This window comes from Stylophora pistillata, chromosome 7, assembly GCF_964205215.1.
Source record: "Stylophora pistillata chromosome 7, jaStyPist1.2, whole genome shotgun sequence".
Lineage (NCBI taxonomy): Eukaryota > Metazoa > Cnidaria > Anthozoa > Scleractinia > Pocilloporidae > Stylophora > Stylophora pistillata.
Genome location: NC_142525.1, coordinates 27,070,432 through 27,090,252, shown reverse-complemented (window position 1 = coordinate 27,090,252; position 19,821 = coordinate 27,070,432). Strand labels below are relative to the sequence as shown.

Sequence of the window (19,821 nt, the reverse complement as noted above, 5' to 3'; positions counted from 1 at the left end):
GATTCCTTTGGCAAAATAAAGGCAAAGCTAGCTTTTTTAATAAGGTCTAAGACTGGGAGAAGATCTAGAATGAAAACATTAATGGAACAACCCGCCAACTATCAGCGTATTTCTTTCTTTGGTGTTTTTTGTTTGTTTTGATTTGTTTTGTTTTTTCTTATTATTTAACAAGGTTATAACTGTCATATGTTTTTCGTAAAATATTTTCTATATCAGGGTTTCAGAGGAAACATTTTTAAACGTTTTTGGCAATGTCTGTCTTTTATCGTGACAAGCAACATGGGCTCAGTACTTATAAACCAGAACTGAATTTCCAACAACTCAACATTGTGCATTAAAAGAGTGAAACACAACACTTAGTCTCCGCACCTGCTCTGACATTGGACAGAAGTGCCATGGCACTAATATATTGCACGTGCCTTGAGCAATTGAGCAATTTTATTAAATTCAACAGAGGTAAGAGAACCCCTAGATCTTTTACTTTTTCTTGGAGAATTGACGGAACAAAAAGAAGGTGCAGTCAGGTACAGTAATATAAACCGGGCTGCTGGACTCTTCTCCCACAAGCCCAATCCTGACTCGGGTCCTCTTGGCTTGGGAAACCTGGTAACAACTGATCATCCCGCCAAAAGCAAAATTACATATTAAAAGTTTCTGGTCGTTGAATCAACTATTAACGAGGGATTTATTTGTGTAGAAACACCCAGCAAACAGATATATTTTTATCCACGTTGTCAAAATGGAGAGAGATCGAGATCTGGCTGAACAACTGCGAGGTTGGGCCTTGGACGAAATGCGATTTCGATCGCAAGGAAGACATATTAACACAAGTGTACCATCGAAGGACAATTTCAAGATGTAAGGTTCAATTAAAAAGGTTTTGATGGAAGGATTTTAAACTACTCGTTGCATTTAAGATTTACACATTCTTATTTCTAGTGGGTCTAGATCGAAGAAATTCGGTGTGTGATGAACAAGTGTTATTGAAATATTAATTGGTGTGTTTGCAATGGGGAGAGAGAAACTGTTGTTGCTAACAGACAGATGTGGGTATTAACCCAATCTAATGTAAAACCATTGAAAAACACTGGTTATAATCTGCAATACTTCTGCAGGTTATGCCGTGGAGCAATGGTGGATGTTTGGAAGTATGTGTTGCAGTATGTCAGATCTACAAGGTGAGTGGCATGAGATTTGAAGTTTGTTTTTGTCGTATTCGAAGGTCAACCGAGGAGTAATAGAAGTCTGAACATGGCCCAGGCACTCAGTCTGCGTTAGGCTTTTCTTTGCAGCTCAAAAGGTATTTATTTAAATGAGTTTGTTGTTCAAACAGGTTCAAGAAATTTTTCATTAGATGCTACATTCTAGATGTCAGTTTGCAAATTTTTAATACAAATTATTTCCTTTTTTGAAATAACAGAACTGTGCAGAAGATCCATGGGAATTTGAAGTTGTATCCTCTTCTTGATAAAAAAAAAATTTTTTTTTTGCATGTTGTGTATCATCATTATTGATATTATTTGATATCTTAAATCAACATTCTAGAATGATGTTGAAGTCAAAGGTGACAAATATTAGGTCACTGCAATAGATTAAAAGAAATTCTGTAGGCTTGCAAATAATGTCTTGAGGAAACCTCTTATAATGGTAAAAAAAGTCAAGGGATTGTCTGTATATCATATTAGGGACCTTGAGTACTGGACCTTGTTCAAAGCTGGGTTATGGTGACCCAAGGTTAGTGTGATATTTGATTTCAGATCTGAAAGCACTAACAGAAAATTCATTTTAAATTATTTTGTCTACAATTTGATGATTAGATTTCTAAAAAGAATAGAGAAAATTTACCCAAAAAGGTTAATGAACAGAGAAATAAAGAAACCTGGATTAAACATTGACCCTGGGTTAGCGCTAATTGGCCTTCGAACAACTGGGCCTGGGACAATAATGCCGAGGAAGACAATGAATATATATTTTAAGTTAGAATCTCGTGAATGGCTGGATGTGTTTACTATCTCTCAGGGCAGTGCACCTTTACTTCAGCATAAAACATATTTACTTAGTGCTTTCACTCCCAAGATCTCATTGGTAATTCTCCTTACTATCTGTCACACAGTTCATATGATGTTGGTTTGGAGAATTTTGTATTGGATCAACCTAAAATCCCCCAATTGATAATTTTTCTTTATTCTTGTCACTCTTGCTGGATATTGTGTTGATATTGTGTATGGAGAAATTCTCTCTTGACCACTCATGGAAGTTAAAGGGTTAAGTAGCTGTTGAATACCAAAATGGAAACATAGATGATTTGCTGTTGGGATTTCCATTCTCAGAACTTGCAAATTCTGGTGATTTTTGTGTTGTTCTGCAAAGTACAGCTGTAAAATTTACAAAGTTTTGATATGCACATGCTGAGCTATTGTTCTACCCATAATAATTTTTGTTTGGCCACATCCTTGTTGCTGTCACAGTTGTTATTTCCTTAAAGTCTACAATTTACCAAATAGAGCTGTACCCTCGTTTCTCCCAAATAACAGTCCTTTCCCAACCAAAATTACCCTCTTGTCCTTTTCCTCTCAGCCTACTGGTTGTTGGCTCTCCCTTGACATTCCAGTACCTTTATCACTTATTCTTGTACCACCCCCTCAATTTTCTCTGTTATCACCTGTCACCTTTGACCTTGACATTTCCACATGGTTCTTATTAATTAACTGCTGGCTTAGAAACTGGTTACTTTGAGTTCTTGGTACTTTCTTTTGATGAGTTTTTTTTTTCTTTTTCTTTTGAGTTCTTGGTACTTTCTTTTTTCTGCACGTAGGCAATTTATAAACAATCTGGCAGATGAACTAAAGACCGGAAACAGTTCAAAGCCTTTTTGGAACTTTGTTCAATCAAAGAGAAAAGTCAAATGTGATTTAGCGTCCTTAAAGGTGAACGATTCGTATCTTAACGACAACCTGAGCATTGCCAATGGTATGAATTCTTATTTCTCATCGGTGTTTACTGTTGAGGATCACGAAAACTTTCCCGACCTTGAATATATTACAGATGAGAAATTATGTAACATCTTTTGTTCTGCCACGGAAGTTGAGAAATTGCTAAGAAATTTGAATATTTACAAGTCCCCCGGGCCCGACTACATATCACCTCGCATCCTAAGAGAATGTGCTCAAGTGTTGTCATCTCCACTGGCTTTATTTTTGAATACATCCTCCTCTTTTAAGGTCAACTACCAAGTATATGGAAGTCGGCCCACATCACTCCAGTCCATAAGAAAGGGAGCAAAAATCTCATGGAGAACTACCGCCAAATATCACTGACTTGTATTGTTTGCAAGATTGCAGAAGCTGTGGTAAAGTCCCGTGTGGTCGACTTTTGGTCAGACCTCAATCTTTTTAATCCAGACCAATTTGCGTATCTAAGGGGTAAATCGACGTTGGCACAATTACTTACATGTTACAATGACTGGGCAAAGGCTAGGAATTGCTCGCAACAAACGGATATCATCTTCTTAGATTTCTCCAAGGCTTTCGACAGCGTGCCACACGAGCGCTTGCTGCTGAAACTACAACGGTATGGGATAGACGGCTCTCTACTACTGTGGATTAGAAATTTTTTGACGAATAGAAGGCAGCGTGTAGTGTTAAGGGGCAATTGTTCAGACTGGTCACCCGTGATTTCAGGTGTGCCTCAAGGAACAGTACTCGGCCCAATCCTATTCATTATTTATATAAATGATATTTCGGCAAACATTGCATCAACCGTGAAAATCTACGCTGATGATACTAAAATCTATCGCAAGATCATGGAGCCTGATAAGGATATACCAGCCTTACAGCTGGACTTGAACAAATTAAGCGATTGGGTTAACAAGTGGCAGTTGCGCTTTAATCCTGAAAAATGTGAAGTTATGCGTGTAACGCACAGTAGAGACAGATCCAAGCCTAGTTATTCCCTTGGTACGCAACTAAAATCTGTCGACAGCGCCAAGGACCTAGGGGTCACAATAAACTACGATCTATCTTGGGGTAAACACGTTTCCTACATAGTAAACAAGGCGAACAAAGTGTTGGGTATAAGTAGGCGATCACTTGGAAACGATAATCGCTATGCGTTTTCCTGCCTCTTTAAGTCGTTAGTAAGACCTATACTCGAATACGCTGTCCCCGTTTGGAGCCCCTACCAAAAAAAGGATATCGAATCCTTGGAAAAAGTCCAAAGAAGGGCATCTCGGTTGGCATTAAAGCAAAAACGCGGAGAAATGAGCTATGAAGACCGCTGCCGCCTACTGAATTGGCAAACTTTGGAGAAACGAAGAGAGTTTTTATCTCTGATCCAGTGCTACAAGATAGTTCTGGAAATAGATAGTCTTCATTTTTCTGACTTTTTTGAACTTACTAAATGTAATCGAATTAGAGCCAATCACGATTATAAGCTCTACGTAAAAATAGCTATCTTAAATTGCTACAAATTTTCTTTTTTTGTACGGATCGTTAATATGTGGAATAATTTGCCTAAAGATATTGTACACGCAGGATCATTGACTTTATTTCGTAACAGACTAAAGATTTACATGAATATTGATTGAGATGATGGTAAACAGTTTTTAATTATCTGTATATAATGTTTTGATCTTTTTATTCGGGGAATCTTTTATATAGGGTTAACCTCTAGAATATCCCCTTTCGAGAGATACTTTTACAATTTTTATTTTCCTTTCTCTTGTATAAAGTATTGTATTGTATTGTATTGTATTGTATGAAATAATACCTGTAAGTTATAAATAGCAACTGACTGTTAGGAAATTACTTGAATTAGTGCAAAATACACATAGCTTAAGAACAGACTACACTCAGATTTCTTGGGAGTTATTTTCACAAATCACTTTGAAATTTGCTTTTTCACTCTCTCTCTGTTTTAGCTCCCTCTAAACTTAAACCAGTGTTCTTTTTTTACCCTTTCCAACTGACTACCAATTTAGCTAGCATAGATGAGAATGTGCAAACTAGCATTCAAACCTCTAAATGTTTCAACATTTACTAGCAGAACATGCATTCACGCAACCTTCCCCCCCTTCCCTCTGCCCTTTCCTGTTTTTCCCCCTTCCCCCTCCCCCTTTCCCCTCCCCCTTCCCCCCCCCTCACCACCACCTTCCAAAGGCTTTTACCTTAATTGGTTGAATTGTGAGCCATCCACATGTTTGTATATTCAAGTTTCCTTGACAGAAACTATCTCTAGACAAAAGCTGATCCATGAACAAGGAACTCCTGTAGTTGATAAAGCAGATTATAGTGAAAGAGGAGATCTCAAAGAGAAACATTCTCAGTTAACTAAGGAGCTTTTGGAAGTGAGAAATAAAGTGCACCATCTGGAAAAAGAAATGAGGGCCTTGCAGAAGGAGATTCTTGAGGCTGGTAATGCATAATTTTTATCTCATATTTTAACACTTAATCTTCATTTCTCTTTTTTTTAAGTTGCCATGTTGGTTGTGTTGTTTTGCCTCTTATCAGTGAGAGTACAAAAAAAAGGGAAACAAGCAAATTGGTATCTTACTCAACATGGATAACTATGAGGCAGGGATTCTGATTTAAAATAGACAGGAGGTCTGTAATTAACTTTCCATGAAAGCATTCCAGTGTTTATTTTCAGCCCTTGGCATAGAGGGAAATGGTGAGTAGAAAGTTTCTTGCCCACTAAAAGAATGCAGTGACTGGGTCAGGGTTTGGAAATAGGACCTTAAACCTGAGTTTAGCACAATGACAACTAGGTCACCGCAATTTCCCCCCTTCTCTTATAAACTACATCAACTCCATTTTATTTTAACTTTAATTTTTAATTTTACTACAGAAGAGGCATATTCTGAAACCACCCAGGAAATTTCTGATCTTACAAAGAGAACTGCTTTGCTAAGTGCCCATTCCAAGCAGTGCAGGCGGTTGGCAGAGTTGTACATGGGCCTTGCCAAACAGATCAATGACAAGAGTACAATTTACAAGGATATTGCAAGGTACAGGGGTTTTGACAAACTGCAAATTATGAAAATTAAACTTTATTTTCCTTTTTTCAACTATTTATTTATGTGAATGAAAATACTTACAGTTATATATAATATAGTTGTTATGAATACCATAATTTCTGATACGTACTTCACAATTGGACAGGATTGGGTTATGAGTGAAAGCAAAACAAAAATAAGTAGAATCCATCTTGCTATTTAGGTGTGGATTTCAAGCTTAAACCTGTAATTATCATATGTGATCCCCATAAGAGCTTGGGAATGCCTAAGGGATATCTAAGGTGATCCAAACAGTCTGTGGAAAGCTGTTCATGTTCACGCAACAGATTAGGAGGGACATACAGATTAATCGGTACTTTGTTGTTATAGCGATGACAATGTACAAGTTCATGACAAAAGGTTATCGGTGCCTATTAACCATTTAATTCTCAAGATCTGATTGTTAATTCTCCGCTCTAGCTGCAAAACATTTTCTTGTAAATTAGTTAAAATAATTTGGTGTTACATCACTAATTTAATTTAATAATAAGTTCTTATATAGCGCATTAAAATTGAACTCTATGCGCTTTACAATTACAATTAACAAAATTTCAATAAAAATCCTATACGTGCAATTTTCGTTACTCTATCTAAACTAATGAATTATTACATGTTATACATATATTTGACAACATACAATATCAAAAAGAAATCTGGTGGCTTAATTTTTGAAAAGATAAGTTTTCAATAAGCGTTTAAAGGAGTCAACAGATTCGGCATTTTTTATGCATTCAGGTAGTTTATTCCACAAATATGGTGCAGCGTAGGAGAATGCTCTTTGCCCATACGTTTTAGTTCGAATTGTTGGGACCTCAAGCAGATTCATGTTTGATGAACGGAGGTTTCGTGCAGGAATATATCGACTAAGAAGTTCAACAAGATAGGTTGGAGCCATGTGATCACGATATGGTGTTACATCAAGATAACTTCTACATGATAAGTTTGAGTATTCTCATTACCTGTTTGCCAGATAGCGTATGGATGTCATTGGGAGAAGTTACATGTTGATCACTTCTGGTAGAAATCAAGAGTTATAATCGCCAAAAAAGAAAAAAAACGTAATTTATAACTTTGTGAGTCTCGTCATGGAACTGCCAGGGTCAACAGTTGTGATATTTTGGACATTCAAAAAATATCATATAATGTATTGTTTCTGTGTCTTGATTGGTGAATTTGAATTTTTTTTTTTTTTTATTTTGTTTTGGTGCAGAAAAAAATCAGCAGATCCAACATATTATACAACACAAGGAATCATAACTGGGAGAATGCAAACATTTACTGCAACTGATGGGCGATCAACTCCTACAGGATTGGAATCAACTTCGACAGTAAGCTGTGAATGCAAATTGCTCTTTACACCCAAACAATACTACGGCAGCTGCTGTACATATATGTAATACATGTACATGCAAACTGTCTTTTGGGAATTGACCATATTTCAAGTTTTTTTTTCTGTTGTTTAACCAGAGATCAGTCAGGGAATCATGTGAAAGAATTGGATCATTTTTGCACGATATCTGCAAGGCAGATGAAGAAAATGAAAGGTCTGTGAATCGATAATTATTAATTTTTATGATGGTTATATTTCATTGTGTAGGTAATTGATAATTATGTTACTATACAAACTCCTGTGTTTTACAAGGATTTCCATCCCTGAGAAAAGCTGTAACTACACACCTGTCTTACAACAATTAGAAGTTTTTATATGTTTTAGGTATCTCTACTCAGCTACTGACACGTCACTCTCGTTTCTTGCCACTCAGACAAGTTGACGAAAGAATGGCAAAGCACTCACCATTCTCAAGTTGGGATCATTATTGTTAACAGGCCTATGATGTTTTTTATTAATAAGAATGACAAAATAATGCATGTTTGTTTGTAGATATGGAATTTCTCTTCTCGTGTTCAACTCAATATCTTGCTCATTCACTGGTATCAGGTTAAACACTCTACATGTACTTGGGCCCTTGTATTATTCTCTATATAATTTTGTAATTTTATACAACAATACCTGTGCATAATGTTCTCAGATAGTCTTAGAGAAGTAGTGTTGTATATTATAAAACATGTACAGAAAATCCAAACCTCTGTCATAATGTATTCTAGGAAAAAAAAGATTTCAGCTTAATACACCAAATCAAAATATGGCGTCCAATTTGAATTGCCATTGTTCTGGACTGACTAGCCTCTCACACATGTGATAATCCTTTTGTGTTTCCACGTCAAGACAAGGCTAGTAACTCCAAAACAATGGTAAATCAAATTGGATGCCATATTTTGATTTGGTGAATACCACATGTAAAAAGCCACTGCAAAACTTTCTCACAGGAGATGGTATATCTTCTTCCAATTTTGATCGCTGAAGTTTGGCCACAATTTGGCTGTTCTTCATAGATATGTGGTATGGCCAGTGGCAAAGCAGTATAATGCCGGGACTATAGGCAGCCCCTTCTTTTGAGTGAAGTCCCTCGTGTGATTAAAAAAAAAATCTGTGTAAAAAAGTTGCTGTGAGCGCGCTGCAGGGAACTCTCAGAGTGATGCAAATTATGTGCCTTAGGAACTCCATGAGTGAGGTGCTCAAAAAGTAGGAGGGACTGTTTGTAGTCTATGTACTGTAAAAGGTGCCATTTTGTTACTGGTTTTTGTCAACCTTTATTTTTATTGGTGACAAATTGACAAACGACATTTTGGCTGACTTTGAAGAAAAGTTAAGCTTGATGCACTGATTTACGAAATGCAACAACTTATCTTTTTCGTGGATTTTTATTACACCAAGGGTTGAGGATGCAAGTCGGAGAGAGATTAAAGATCAGTTATGGACTGGAATAGAGGTTTGTGTAGTGTTAGTTTACCTGAAATGGTTTCTGTTACTTTGAATTAAATATACCAGCAACTTTTTTTTCAAAGTCATGGCTGCATTTTTCTTTAATGCATTAGTAGGGGCTCTTTTAGATAAATGGTTTTTGTGAACCACAGATGCAGCAGCTTTGGCTTGTCTCTGTATCAAGAATCAAATGACTAGTAATGGTAGCACTGCTATTCAGGAGCCACATCAAAATTTTGTGCATTATTCTTTGTAATGTTCATGAAAAACAATCTTAAAATTTAAATGATACAACAAAAGATTATAGTCAAACCTCCACTAATGGCCACCTTCATACTGTGGACACCTCCCCATAACAGTGGAATGTAGCACCGTGAGAGCATGGTGTCTTATCACTTTGATGATTACTCCCATTAGGATTTGAAACAGATAAACAGAGTCCAGATTTGATTTGTCTGGCCAAAAGGAAACCATGTCTTTTGCTGTAACATGAAATCCCTTTAGCTCTCTTCTTCATTTATAATTTTATCATTTATTTATTTTTTATTTGATTTGTTTTCTTATTTTTTTAAAACATTTGCTCGACTCAGAATGCCTTGTCTCAACACATGGCAAAAGACATCCTCACATCTTTGTGTAGAATAGCGGAGGACTCTGCAATCAGCCTGCAGGAATTGTCTGTGAGAATTGATCTAAAGAAAGATGCTCAACAACTCAAGTAGGTTTTATAACATAACCAAAGTAAAGCGCGTGCTCTGATTGGTCATTATAACATAACCAAAGTAAAGCACGCACTCTGATTGGTCAATTTAGTGTCCCCCATTTGCCCATGGGTGTACGCTGCTGACGTGAGCAAATGCAAAGACTATTTTTCCACACGCGCATGTTTTTTCTGGTCACGCAAGATTTGTTAAATAAAAGGGAACTCTTTAGCTACAATGTATCAATGTTATGTTATAAAACAAATGGTAAACACCACAGCGTACACTATTGAGTTATGGATGCACTTGGGAGATTTGCTAAGCGCTCAAGAAGCTAGAGTTGCTCGAGGCGATAGCCTCGAGCGACTCTTACGCTTCTTTCGTGCTTAGCAACCTCCTGCGTGCATCCATAACTCAATAGTGTACACTGTGGTGTTTACCATTTGTTAATTATTTCTGTTGAGAGTTTAGAACAATTTCCTGTTACCAAACACAATTTAAATTAGCAAATTCTTTTGTGCATTCAGCTAAATAGAGGCAAATGCTAGTCATGCAAGAGGAGAGGTTGGAGAAAAGAAAGCTCCTTTTTGTGACTTGTGATTCCTGCTTGCCTCGCACTTACATCCTGTTTGGCAGTCTAAATGTAAATTAAAGGGGGGGGGAGGGGTTGGCGAGAGCTCTGATTGCCTTTGATTTTTGCTATCTACTTTAAATATTAATATTCTGTTGGTTAAGGTTAACTCTGAGGACCTTGGCTTTCCTTTACTCCCAGAACAAATCCAGCTTTCTTTACCTTCTAGCACGAAACCCCCTTAGAGTATTGATCCTCTTTCTGGATTGGATGCTAATCAAATGCTGGCAAACCCTCCCCCCCTAACAATTTGTCAATTTTCTGTGCCAATTTACCTTTACCCATGTATACTCCAGACTGTAGAAGGGGGGAGCGAGGCATTGTAAAAGTAAGGTGTTGTGCTCAAGAACATAATACAATAAACTTGACCGGGCTTGGGGCATTGACGTCCCAATCCAGGGGCCACCGCGTTACTTACTTACTAATCATCACCTGACTCACTCTGTTTTGTTGTTAAAGCTTGGCTTGAAATTTTTCTTCGTCAGGTTTAAATATGAAAACTCTGGCAAACTTACAGACACTTCATCACCACCTTCTCTGCTTCAAAGTGTTCATCAGTTGATAGAGGTAAGCCATTATTTAAATTGTTCCTTCTTGTCTCATGCTTTGCACACTGGGAATCAGAATGTTCACTTTGATGAAGGTCGAAAAAGGCTTCTGCAAATTTAGTGACTAGTCAAAAGTCAGAGTGGATAAATTTTAACCCTAATGAAATCTAGACAGTTTTGTACTTCTGAAGCCATTCGCATTTCAAAGAATACATGTCACATTGTAACAGTATTAATGTCATGAACAGTATTGCATAGGAAGATCGTATAGTATACTTTGCGATACACAATTCAGTATTGTCGTCATAACTCTAGCTAGTATTAGTTTATTCATTTACTGTATTTTTTCTCGAATAATCGCCTGAGTGCTTGTTTTAAATTTCGGCTGATATGAGAGGCAGGTTTTGGAAGGAGGGCACTTCATCGAGGGGGGGGGGGGTGCTTTTTAAAAAACTGTTAACCTGTTTTGATTTCACTGTAGTTGAAGCTTTAAAGCCATGTGTAAAGCCAAGAACAATCTATGTCCCTCCGATATTTGTGACATTTTTATTAAGCATAGATCTAACTATAACCTAAGGCAGTCTGATTTCTCCGCTGAGCGTTGCGTGACTTCCGAAAAAACGGCTGCGAGGGAGACTAGGTACAATACGGTAACATATGGCAGCCACTCCCTCCGCAATTTAAGGCCCAGTCTCTGGGGAAAATTATCCCCAGACTTGAGAGAAGTTACCACCTTAAAATGTTTCAAAAACAAAATACGTACATTAGATTTAGTTACACTAATGGATAATGGGTGCAAGTGCTGTCATCTTTGTAATTCATAGATACATTTTGTCATACTGTAAATATTGTTAATATCATTTATACTTACGCTTATATTTAAATATTTTTACCTTAATTTATATTTACTTATGCTGTGTCCCCTAATTAGCAAAGGGGGGTTTCCAACTTAAGCTAGGAGGTTTCTTTAGACATCTTAATACAGTTTCATCATCAGCATCATCATTTTAAGTTATCAATTTAGTGGCAGTAGAAACAGGTTTTCCTTGTATTCCTGCTTTTTAGGGAAGGAAGGGAGGAGGGCGCTTATTCGAAGAAATCAGGTATATTGTTTTTATCATGAATTATAGGAAGGTCAAGCTGCTCATTTCCAAAGGTTTATTGAATCTGAAAGAGGACTTAATCAAGCCTGGCGAGGAAGGCAAAGACTTCAAACTCTCCAGCAACAGTTGGAGGGTAATTTTGTTGCCAGTTACCAAGACTCTCCTGGAAATATTGAACTGGCAAGGTAAGTCGCACTCTGCAGGCTAACAGAACACAGGTAACACAGTACATGGTTTGAAGCTGGAAGCAGCATTTCATTGTGTAGTCTGACCATCTTGATGAGAGAAAGCCCAAGAAGGACAGGTGCGGGTAAAACTGACATACGTTTCAACAACCTTAGTGGAAGTCATCATGAGACTCGATTTTGAGATGATGACTTCCTTTTGTCGATACTTCAGATCATCCGGACGATCAGGCTACACAACCAGAGTACAGGTATGTTTAGATGTAGTCCATAAAAGTGAAGTATCCCAGTTCGAAGCTCTGTACGAATTGTAATTTCGTGAATGCCTTTTGTCATATGCATGTAACAACTGCATACATGATTCTCTTGCTGGAGGTGGGAAATGAAGAGGTTGAAACAAATGTTGTGTTCATGGGATGCGACTGAAGTATAGGTTAATCGTTGTCCCATACGAAGGAGTCACCCCTCTAGCCTGGTATCGGGACGGTAAGGGTTTTTTCTCCAATAGTATTGAGGCTAGCTAGAAATATCCGCGAGAATAAGTTTCGTCTGACGAGTAAGTGGACGCGTCCTACGAGAACAAAAGACGCGTATCACTTGGACAGTTTAATGAGAAAGAAGACGTGAAAAGTACGATTTTGACGAGAAAGAACGTGACACGTGAAAAACAGATTCACTCAGACGAGAAATGAGACGCGTTTAAAGAGAAAGGGGAGGCGAAAAAGACGAGTTTGATGAGGAAAAAACCGACTCCCAGGAAAACAATTTGTCAATCTAACGAGAAGTGAGACGCTTTACATGTCAAAAGTGCTGTGTCTCACAGCAGATTGGTAGAAAAAAAGAACGCGTCTGAAGAGGAGGGACGTCTCGTGGAATTTCATTTCTTGCATTAAAGTTTTTAGGAAGAGAAAATTCTTCAATTAGTTACAAACATCTTATGAAAGTCTAACTTTTTTCTTGTTTCCTTAGAGTTTTGCTTCACAATGAGTTAGAGCTGGCAGCATCAAAAGCCTCCTTGGATTACATGAAGGCAGCGATAGCTGAACTGGCCGAGTGTAGAAATGAAAGGCAAAGGGCCAAGGAAATCCTGATCATGAAACACAAAAAGATACAAGACTTTGAAAGGCTAGCTGTGAGTTTTTATTATTTGTTGTTTTTTTTTTTCTGTTTTTTTTTTACCCCTTTACCATCGAGAGTGGCCAGCTTTTTATTTCTCCCTAGAATATTACCTGTGAATCACACACGGTAAGGTCACATGAATAAAGGAAATGATAACCAATTAAAGAAGCCCTTGATTGCTAAACAGCGTCTGGTCCGGCAGCCTCTTAGGAAGTGTGTGGAGAGTAGTATGGTCATTCGCATACTGATGTTAGGGTAAAAGGGTTAAGGTTGCTTTTTTATGAAGGGCCATAAACCAAACCCCAAGCAATCACAACAGCAAAGTAAAAATAGAGAATTATTTCAAGGAGCCGAAACAAGCTAACTCAAGGCTCGACACTAACTTTTTAACTTACTAGCCAAGTGGCTAGTTACAACTAAGATGTTACGACGTCAATTTCAGTTTGTTTATTAGCCAAAACTGGCTAGTGGAAATCGAAAAGCACTCGCCAAAACTGAACTTCTACTGTGGCTAGTGGGCTACCATTAGTGTCAAGCCCTGAAACTCCTTGAAGCTTGGTCAGCCTTTTAGGAAATGTATACAGAATAGAATTGAGAATCGCATACTGAGGGCTGGGAGGGTTAGTGGAGAATTGGGTCGTGTGTTAGCGCGGGTAATCGTTCGAAGAAAAAGGGAATCAATTGAGGTACGCGTAGATCTTAAGGAAATATAAAAAGACTTTGTTATATGAAAGCTGAAAGCGAGATGTAGTGGCAATGTTCAACTCAAAATACTCAGTCTCGGTCAGACTAGCCTGCGACAAACCGTCATTGCATTATGAGCGCTTCTGGACGACCGTCTCCGTCTCCCGCCGGAAAATATGAGCCCTTAAGCATCGGAAATGGTCTGGCGCTTACCATAATAAGTGCCAGGCCCTTGGTTAACCTCTATTGACTCGTCTCAAATCTTGCCGCGGGCGGAGAAACGCTCGCGTCGTGCAGCGCTAACAGTGAGGACCTTGGGGCCCGTTTCTCGAAAGTCCAAGTAACTTAACGGGCCCGAAGCCACGTTTTAAAAAAATCAAAATTTAAAGGATAGTAAAGCAGGTTCTAGCTCCCTGACCAGTCCATTTTTGTTTCTTAAACTGAAAGTTCTATTGTGTAATTTTCAAAACTTCTTAAACCTTCATCTTGAATGAAAACAGAACTGTTTTACGGGCCTGATAAGTTAACCGCCCCCCCCCCCCCCTGCTCGCATGCTACACTCAGACCGACCTCAGTGTCGTTCCAGTCGAAGGAACATGTGTCCGGTGTGGTGGGTGGTGCGTGTATTCTAAACCAATCGAAGCGAAGTAAAACATAACATAACCAAAGTAAAGCGCGCGCTCTGATTGGTCAATTTAGCGTCCCCCATTTGCCCATGGGTGTACGCTGCTGACGTGAGCAAATGCAAAGATTATTTTTACGCGCGCGCTTGTTTTTTCTGGTCGCGTAAGATTTGTTAAATAAAAGGGAACTCTTTAGCTACAATGTATCAATGTTATGTTATAAAACAAATGGTAAACACCACAGCGTACACTATTGAGTTATGGATGCACTTGGGAGGTTTGCTAAGCACTCAAGAAGCTAGAGGCTATCGCCTCGAGCGACTCTTACGCTTCTTTCGTGCTTAGCAACCTCCCGCGTGCATCCATAACTCAATAGTGTACGCTGTGGTGTTTACCATTTGTTAAGGATTGTGGCTTACTTTGGACTCTTAGTTGCAAATGGCTCCAGTTTTAATACATATTTCTGCTCTCAGCAAACAAAACAGTCTTTGATTCAAGCTCTTGTCAAACAAAACTCAAACGCCAGAACAAGGATCGAGAATCAAAAACAGGAGGTGAGAGTCATCAGTCTTCATTTTGTGTTAACCCTTTAACGCCCGTGAGTAATCAAGACAGAATTTCTCCTAACAGTATCAATACAATATCAAGCAGACGAGTGGTGAGAATAATGAAAAATACCAAATAGGGATTGTCAGTTGATCCAATACCAAACTCTCTTAAACTCGCATCATAAAAATTGTATGGTACACAGTAAGGAGAATTACTATTGAGATCTTGGAAGCTAAATGGTTAAGAAGCACCATTTATATCGGTCCTTCAGATGCCAAGTGGCGCATGGAGCGTCGACAAGACGTCTCCATTCCTGCGTCCCTTGCAAAGCGCGAAACATACTGCTCCAATTACGGCCTAGTAAGGATAAAAGTGATGTTCATGTCTGCGTACCTTTTTTTTTTTTATATAATTTTTTGGAACCAAAAGAACTAGTGCCAACAGCCAGTGTCGGCGCGTTGGTGCTTATTTTAGGGCTGTAGCATACTTTTTTATCTTATCATTTCTCTTTCCCTTGTGTTTGCCTCTTAGCTCCTCCAGTACATGCAGCAAAAGATCTGCTCGCACGAGGCACACGTAGTTGCCATGACAAAACAGCTACAGAACAGTACTGCACGGGAGGTGGACAAGTTTGCTGCGTTACCTTTGGGTCAAGTTCATTATTCCGGTGTGGACAGGCGAGTAATGAGTGGCTATAGGCAAACCGAACCGCAAATATTTGTCCTCGCTGGACAAAATTTCTCCAATTCACCCCTGAAAAAAGCCGGTAGGAAAAAAATACAAGAAATTCCCTGAATCAAACATTTAGGTCATGAGAATAAGTGGCAGAACGATCGCTATCTCAAGAGGCTCTCGATTGTTAATCAAATCCTCCTTGTCGGAGCCATTTGCTACTGAATAGAGAACAGGGTGGGAATATGCATATCAATGTTGGGTTTTAAAGTTTTGATCCAGTTCGCTTTCTGTGCACAGTGCCAGAAGAGTTCCAGTCAGTGAATTATCAATTAACCGCCTGGAGAATCTCACCACCAGTGGAGGCGGAGGAGCAATCAGAGCTGTCTTAGAGAGTTTGGACTTTCCAATGTATAAGGTTAGCGTGAGAGGCTCGGTTTGATCTCAAAGTGCGCTCGAAACGTCAGCTTTAGAGACACTTAACTCTTTGTAGTGGCCAATTTACAATATTAACTCATTTGATACAACCTAATAATCGTGTACTCCCACCGAAGCAGCAACACAGTTCCTTTAGAAACTTACCACCTTTATTCGTGGGCCATTTTTAGATCCATAATGATATGAAACACGCGTCCTGCACACTGCTAACAACGCGCCATTTTAGTAGGTGGATTTAAAAAGATGGTAAGCGCAGGAGCAAGTGCACGAGCGAGCGTACGAGAGAACGCACGAACGAACGCACGAGCGAACGCACGAGCGAGCGCACGAGCGAGCGAGCGCACGAGCGAGCGCACGAGCGAGCGCACGAGCGAGCGCACGAGCGAGCGCACGAGCGAGCGCACGAGCGAGCGCACTAGCGAGCGCACGGGCGAGCGCACGAGTGAGCACACGAGCTAGTGCACAACTAGCGCAGGACAAAGGAGAAAAATCACTTCTGGTTTGTTCTCATCCAGGCCCCTGAAGAACTGCTTCCAACAACCATGAATCTAAAGGAGAAAGGTAAGTACCTGGAAAAGTTCGTTTTGTGTTCGAACAGTTTTTCTTGTCGTTATTAAACTCTGTCAGTCAATAGAATCCTGACGTTCGTGTGTTTCTTACCCTATTAAAGTTGACGACGTGAAGATTCTGGTACAATCACGTAATAGCATGTTTTCTGAAGTCAGCGGTGAGGGGTCATGTGATAGGATGGTTGTGCATTTGAACGGTAAGTAGTGGTCATCAATATTCAGCGTGCAGGAAAGGAGAGGAGCCTGGGTATCCTTCAGTGCTGAGATCTGTACTAAGTGGTCTTCCTGCAACGTTTGGGCTAGTTTCTATATTTTGGAGCAGCGATTTTACATTCTGGAAAAATCCCCTCTATCACTCTTAGTATAAGCATCACAAATGCCGCAATTTGATTGGTTACGATACAAGCTATCTATCCCGTGATAAATACAGTCGAACCTGTTTTCTCAAAATCCTGAAGTTTTTACCCCCTAATTACAGACTGTACTTAAATCTCCTTCTCTATTAAGCGGTACTGGTCATCTTTTTCTGAGCCCCAACGGCCTTTTTGTATTGTCCACCACCTGTATTGAATCAGGACCACTCAAACAAACTAAGAATAATCTTTCAAGCAAAATTTAATCCATATTTTTCTCCCGAAACCAATGTTTGTAGTATTTTTTTGTAGTGAGTTTTTGCATGAACATTAAGTGGTCAATTATGGGATAACTTTTTTTATGTTTTTTTTTTAATTTTTTTTTTTTTTTATTTATTTTATTTTTTTTTTGTAATACCCTATTCTGTAGAACCTGTTTTTAGCGGTCAACTTGTATTAAGCGGTCTCCATGTCATTCCCCCGTGGGTGTGGGTGACCGCTTCATACAGATTTGACAGTCATGAGTAGAGTGATGGCAGTAACAGATGACAGTTTTAAATTTTCCTATTTTGGTCGACAGGCTTGCGGAGAGAAGTTGCCGAACAGGACCGCGCTCAACTTGATTACATCATGCCAATGATACAGAAAGGCCTCAACAAAACCACCAAAGCTTTGTCAGACTGTATCTCTGTTAAGGACGTTGTAAGCTCATGGTGAGATCCTTTTTTTTATTTGGAGGGAAGAGAGGACGTCCGGTTGAGGACAAGAAGTATATTTTTCCACAGATAGTTCTTAAGCGTGCCAACTGGTATCTTAGTCTCATACGAACATTCTGTTCTTTAATTTCTTCAGTATTCTTGAAAAGCTGATGTGGTCTTTGATCATACTGATAGAGCGCTTTTCGATTGAAAAACGAAAGCAACCACAACAGCCAATCATAGCAAGGAAAATATCACCAGGAGCCAATTAGAACTCGAAGTAAAAACAATAAAACTGCCTGAAGTTACCAAAGGGAAATCAGCGAAAAACCAAGCAGGCTGCCAGCAGTACAATTAGGGGTTAACTTGTGATTGGTTTTAATTTCACATCTGATTGGGTGAAAGGGAGGCGTCAGTTATTTTGACTAATCACTGAGCGACAAAGCAAAACCCGTGCAGTTGCGGTTTACTTAAGACACCAATCAACCAAGCGAGTCTGCCTTTTGGTCGAGGGTTACATGTCGAGGGTGAGGGTATTAAACATGTCGAGGATCCGAAAAAAACTAAATAACCAAGCAGAACTTTTTCGTTAAGCTTAGCTTTAATGCAGTTTTATCACCACTAGGTGGGAGCAACCAGCTCAGTTTGTTGTACCGTGGGTGAAGTTGGATGACTTGAACATGAGACAGTGGACGGACCAGTGGACATTGTCCGCCACTCGCTTGAGACAACTGCAGATGAGTCATTCACATTAAGGCTTGCGGTCGTTACAGACTGGACACTACTCTGCTTCTCGTATGAGATATTCTTCATAAATACATTTTGAATTAAATAAATAGTTAACCTCGTAGGATAGCTGTACCATAAAAAAACAAACAAACAAACATAAACAAAATCCACACAAACACACACAAAAAAAAAACGAAACAAAAAATAGGCAGAAATTAAGATCTGGGTCAAAATGTCATCCGGTTTGATACAGGACCAGAGAAGTTATGAAACTGATTTACTAGAAATTACCTATGTTTTTTTAAGATAACTCAATCAGCTTCCAGTTGTAGAATAAAATGGCGATAAAGCAAATCATCCAGTTAATGATCCTTTTTCAGCATTGAACTCGTTTCAAGCGTTTACGAATCGCGAGATAATTTTGACAATTTTCTTCTGTCTCGTTATCATCTTCAATTTTTCTTCCTCCTGCTATCTTTCTATATTCATATTTTGTAGTTTCCTTCAAAATGGAGTTAACTTTGTTTGTCGCCAAACAAAACACTCAAAATGCAGTGGCCCAGCTCTTGTTACTCGTTTAGTGTTGTGGAAAGTCAGGGAATGCTTTAGAAAGCATGACGTGGAATATTAGAACCATAAACCGTCACAGTAAGTGTAGGAGTATCATCATTCACGCCGTATTGTTAAACTTTCGTCTGTTTGTTTTTTCTGAGTGTGTTGTGATGGTATTCCAACAACTGAATCCATCAATGGAGATCGATAACTCGGTCAAGGTAGGTCAATTTTCTCCTGATATGCGACATCATGTGCCGAAAATTGAGTGGAATGTATGAAAGACGTGTTTATCTACCGCAAGTGTAATCCCGCTTAAATACAGTTACCTGTACCTGAGTCTTCTGCGCTTCCATCTGTCTAGAGTAGAAGAACAAACGGGAAATTTGAAGCACTACTTATTGTGCTCGTTGATGATAACCCTCCGAGAAAGGTCGACAACTTTTTCTTCACTAGGTGGGCTACTTGTAATGCAACCGTCCTGTAGAAAGCAAGCGGATTTCCTTCGCCCCTTGGCGGTATGTGCTGGGGGGCTTCGAAGTGTTGTGTTGAAGTGTTGAAGAAGGAAAACCCGACACTTAAAAGATTTCCTTATTACAACGGCTCTGTACTTTTATTGATATTAAATGTTAATCGCATGTTTTACATTTGATCTCTCGGCCATGAAAGCTCAACATAGCTACAGTCTTTGGGCATACCGTCAAGTTTCATTCAAGTGTTTCGAGACCAATCCTTTTCATTTTGGGAGGGCTGTTTTGTTCTTTCTTCCCCTTAACCATCTTTGATCCTTG

General features: G+C 39.0%; 1 protein-coding gene across 2 annotated transcripts in view; it reads left to right on the top strand.

Moving 5' to 3' along the window:
* The first annotated feature begins 620 nt into the window (after window positions 1-620).
* The window catches only part of LOC111335468 (uncharacterized), a 41,735-nt gene continuing 22,534 nt past the window's right edge, over window positions 621-19,821 (top strand). The window contains exons 1-19 of one of the 2 annotated variants that reach the window (XR_015989310.1): window positions 621-858; window positions 1,116-1,178; window positions 1,421-1,453; window positions 5,236-5,411; window positions 5,845-6,004; window positions 7,263-7,380; window positions 7,520-7,596; window positions 8,829-8,883; window positions 9,467-9,594; window positions 10,694-10,775; window positions 11,887-12,044; window positions 13,014-13,176; window positions 14,944-15,024; window positions 15,551-15,696; window positions 15,992-16,109; window positions 16,645-16,690; window positions 16,800-16,895; window positions 17,632-17,764; window positions 18,375-19,251. Coding sequence is in view for 1 of the 2 variants with exons in the window: in XM_088726816.1 (XP_088582942.1) it covers window positions 740-858; window positions 1,116-1,178; window positions 1,421-1,453; window positions 5,236-5,411; window positions 5,845-6,004; window positions 7,263-7,380; window positions 7,520-7,596; window positions 8,829-8,883; window positions 9,467-9,594; window positions 10,694-10,775; window positions 11,887-12,044; window positions 13,014-13,176; window positions 14,944-15,024; window positions 15,551-15,696; window positions 15,992-16,109; window positions 16,645-16,690; window positions 16,800-16,895; window positions 17,632-17,764; window positions 18,375-18,504 (2,082 nt within the window). In the remaining variant the exon portion in view is untranslated. Of the gene's footprint in view, window positions 859-1,115; window positions 1,179-1,420; window positions 1,454-5,235; window positions 5,412-5,844; window positions 6,005-7,262; window positions 7,381-7,519; window positions 7,597-8,828; window positions 8,884-9,466; window positions 9,595-10,693; window positions 10,776-11,886; window positions 12,045-13,013; window positions 13,177-14,943; window positions 15,025-15,550; window positions 15,697-15,991; window positions 16,110-16,644; window positions 16,691-16,799; window positions 16,896-17,631; window positions 17,765-18,374; window positions 19,676-19,821 lie in introns of those variants that run through there. The other variant, XM_088726816.1, reaches the window with a different exon arrangement.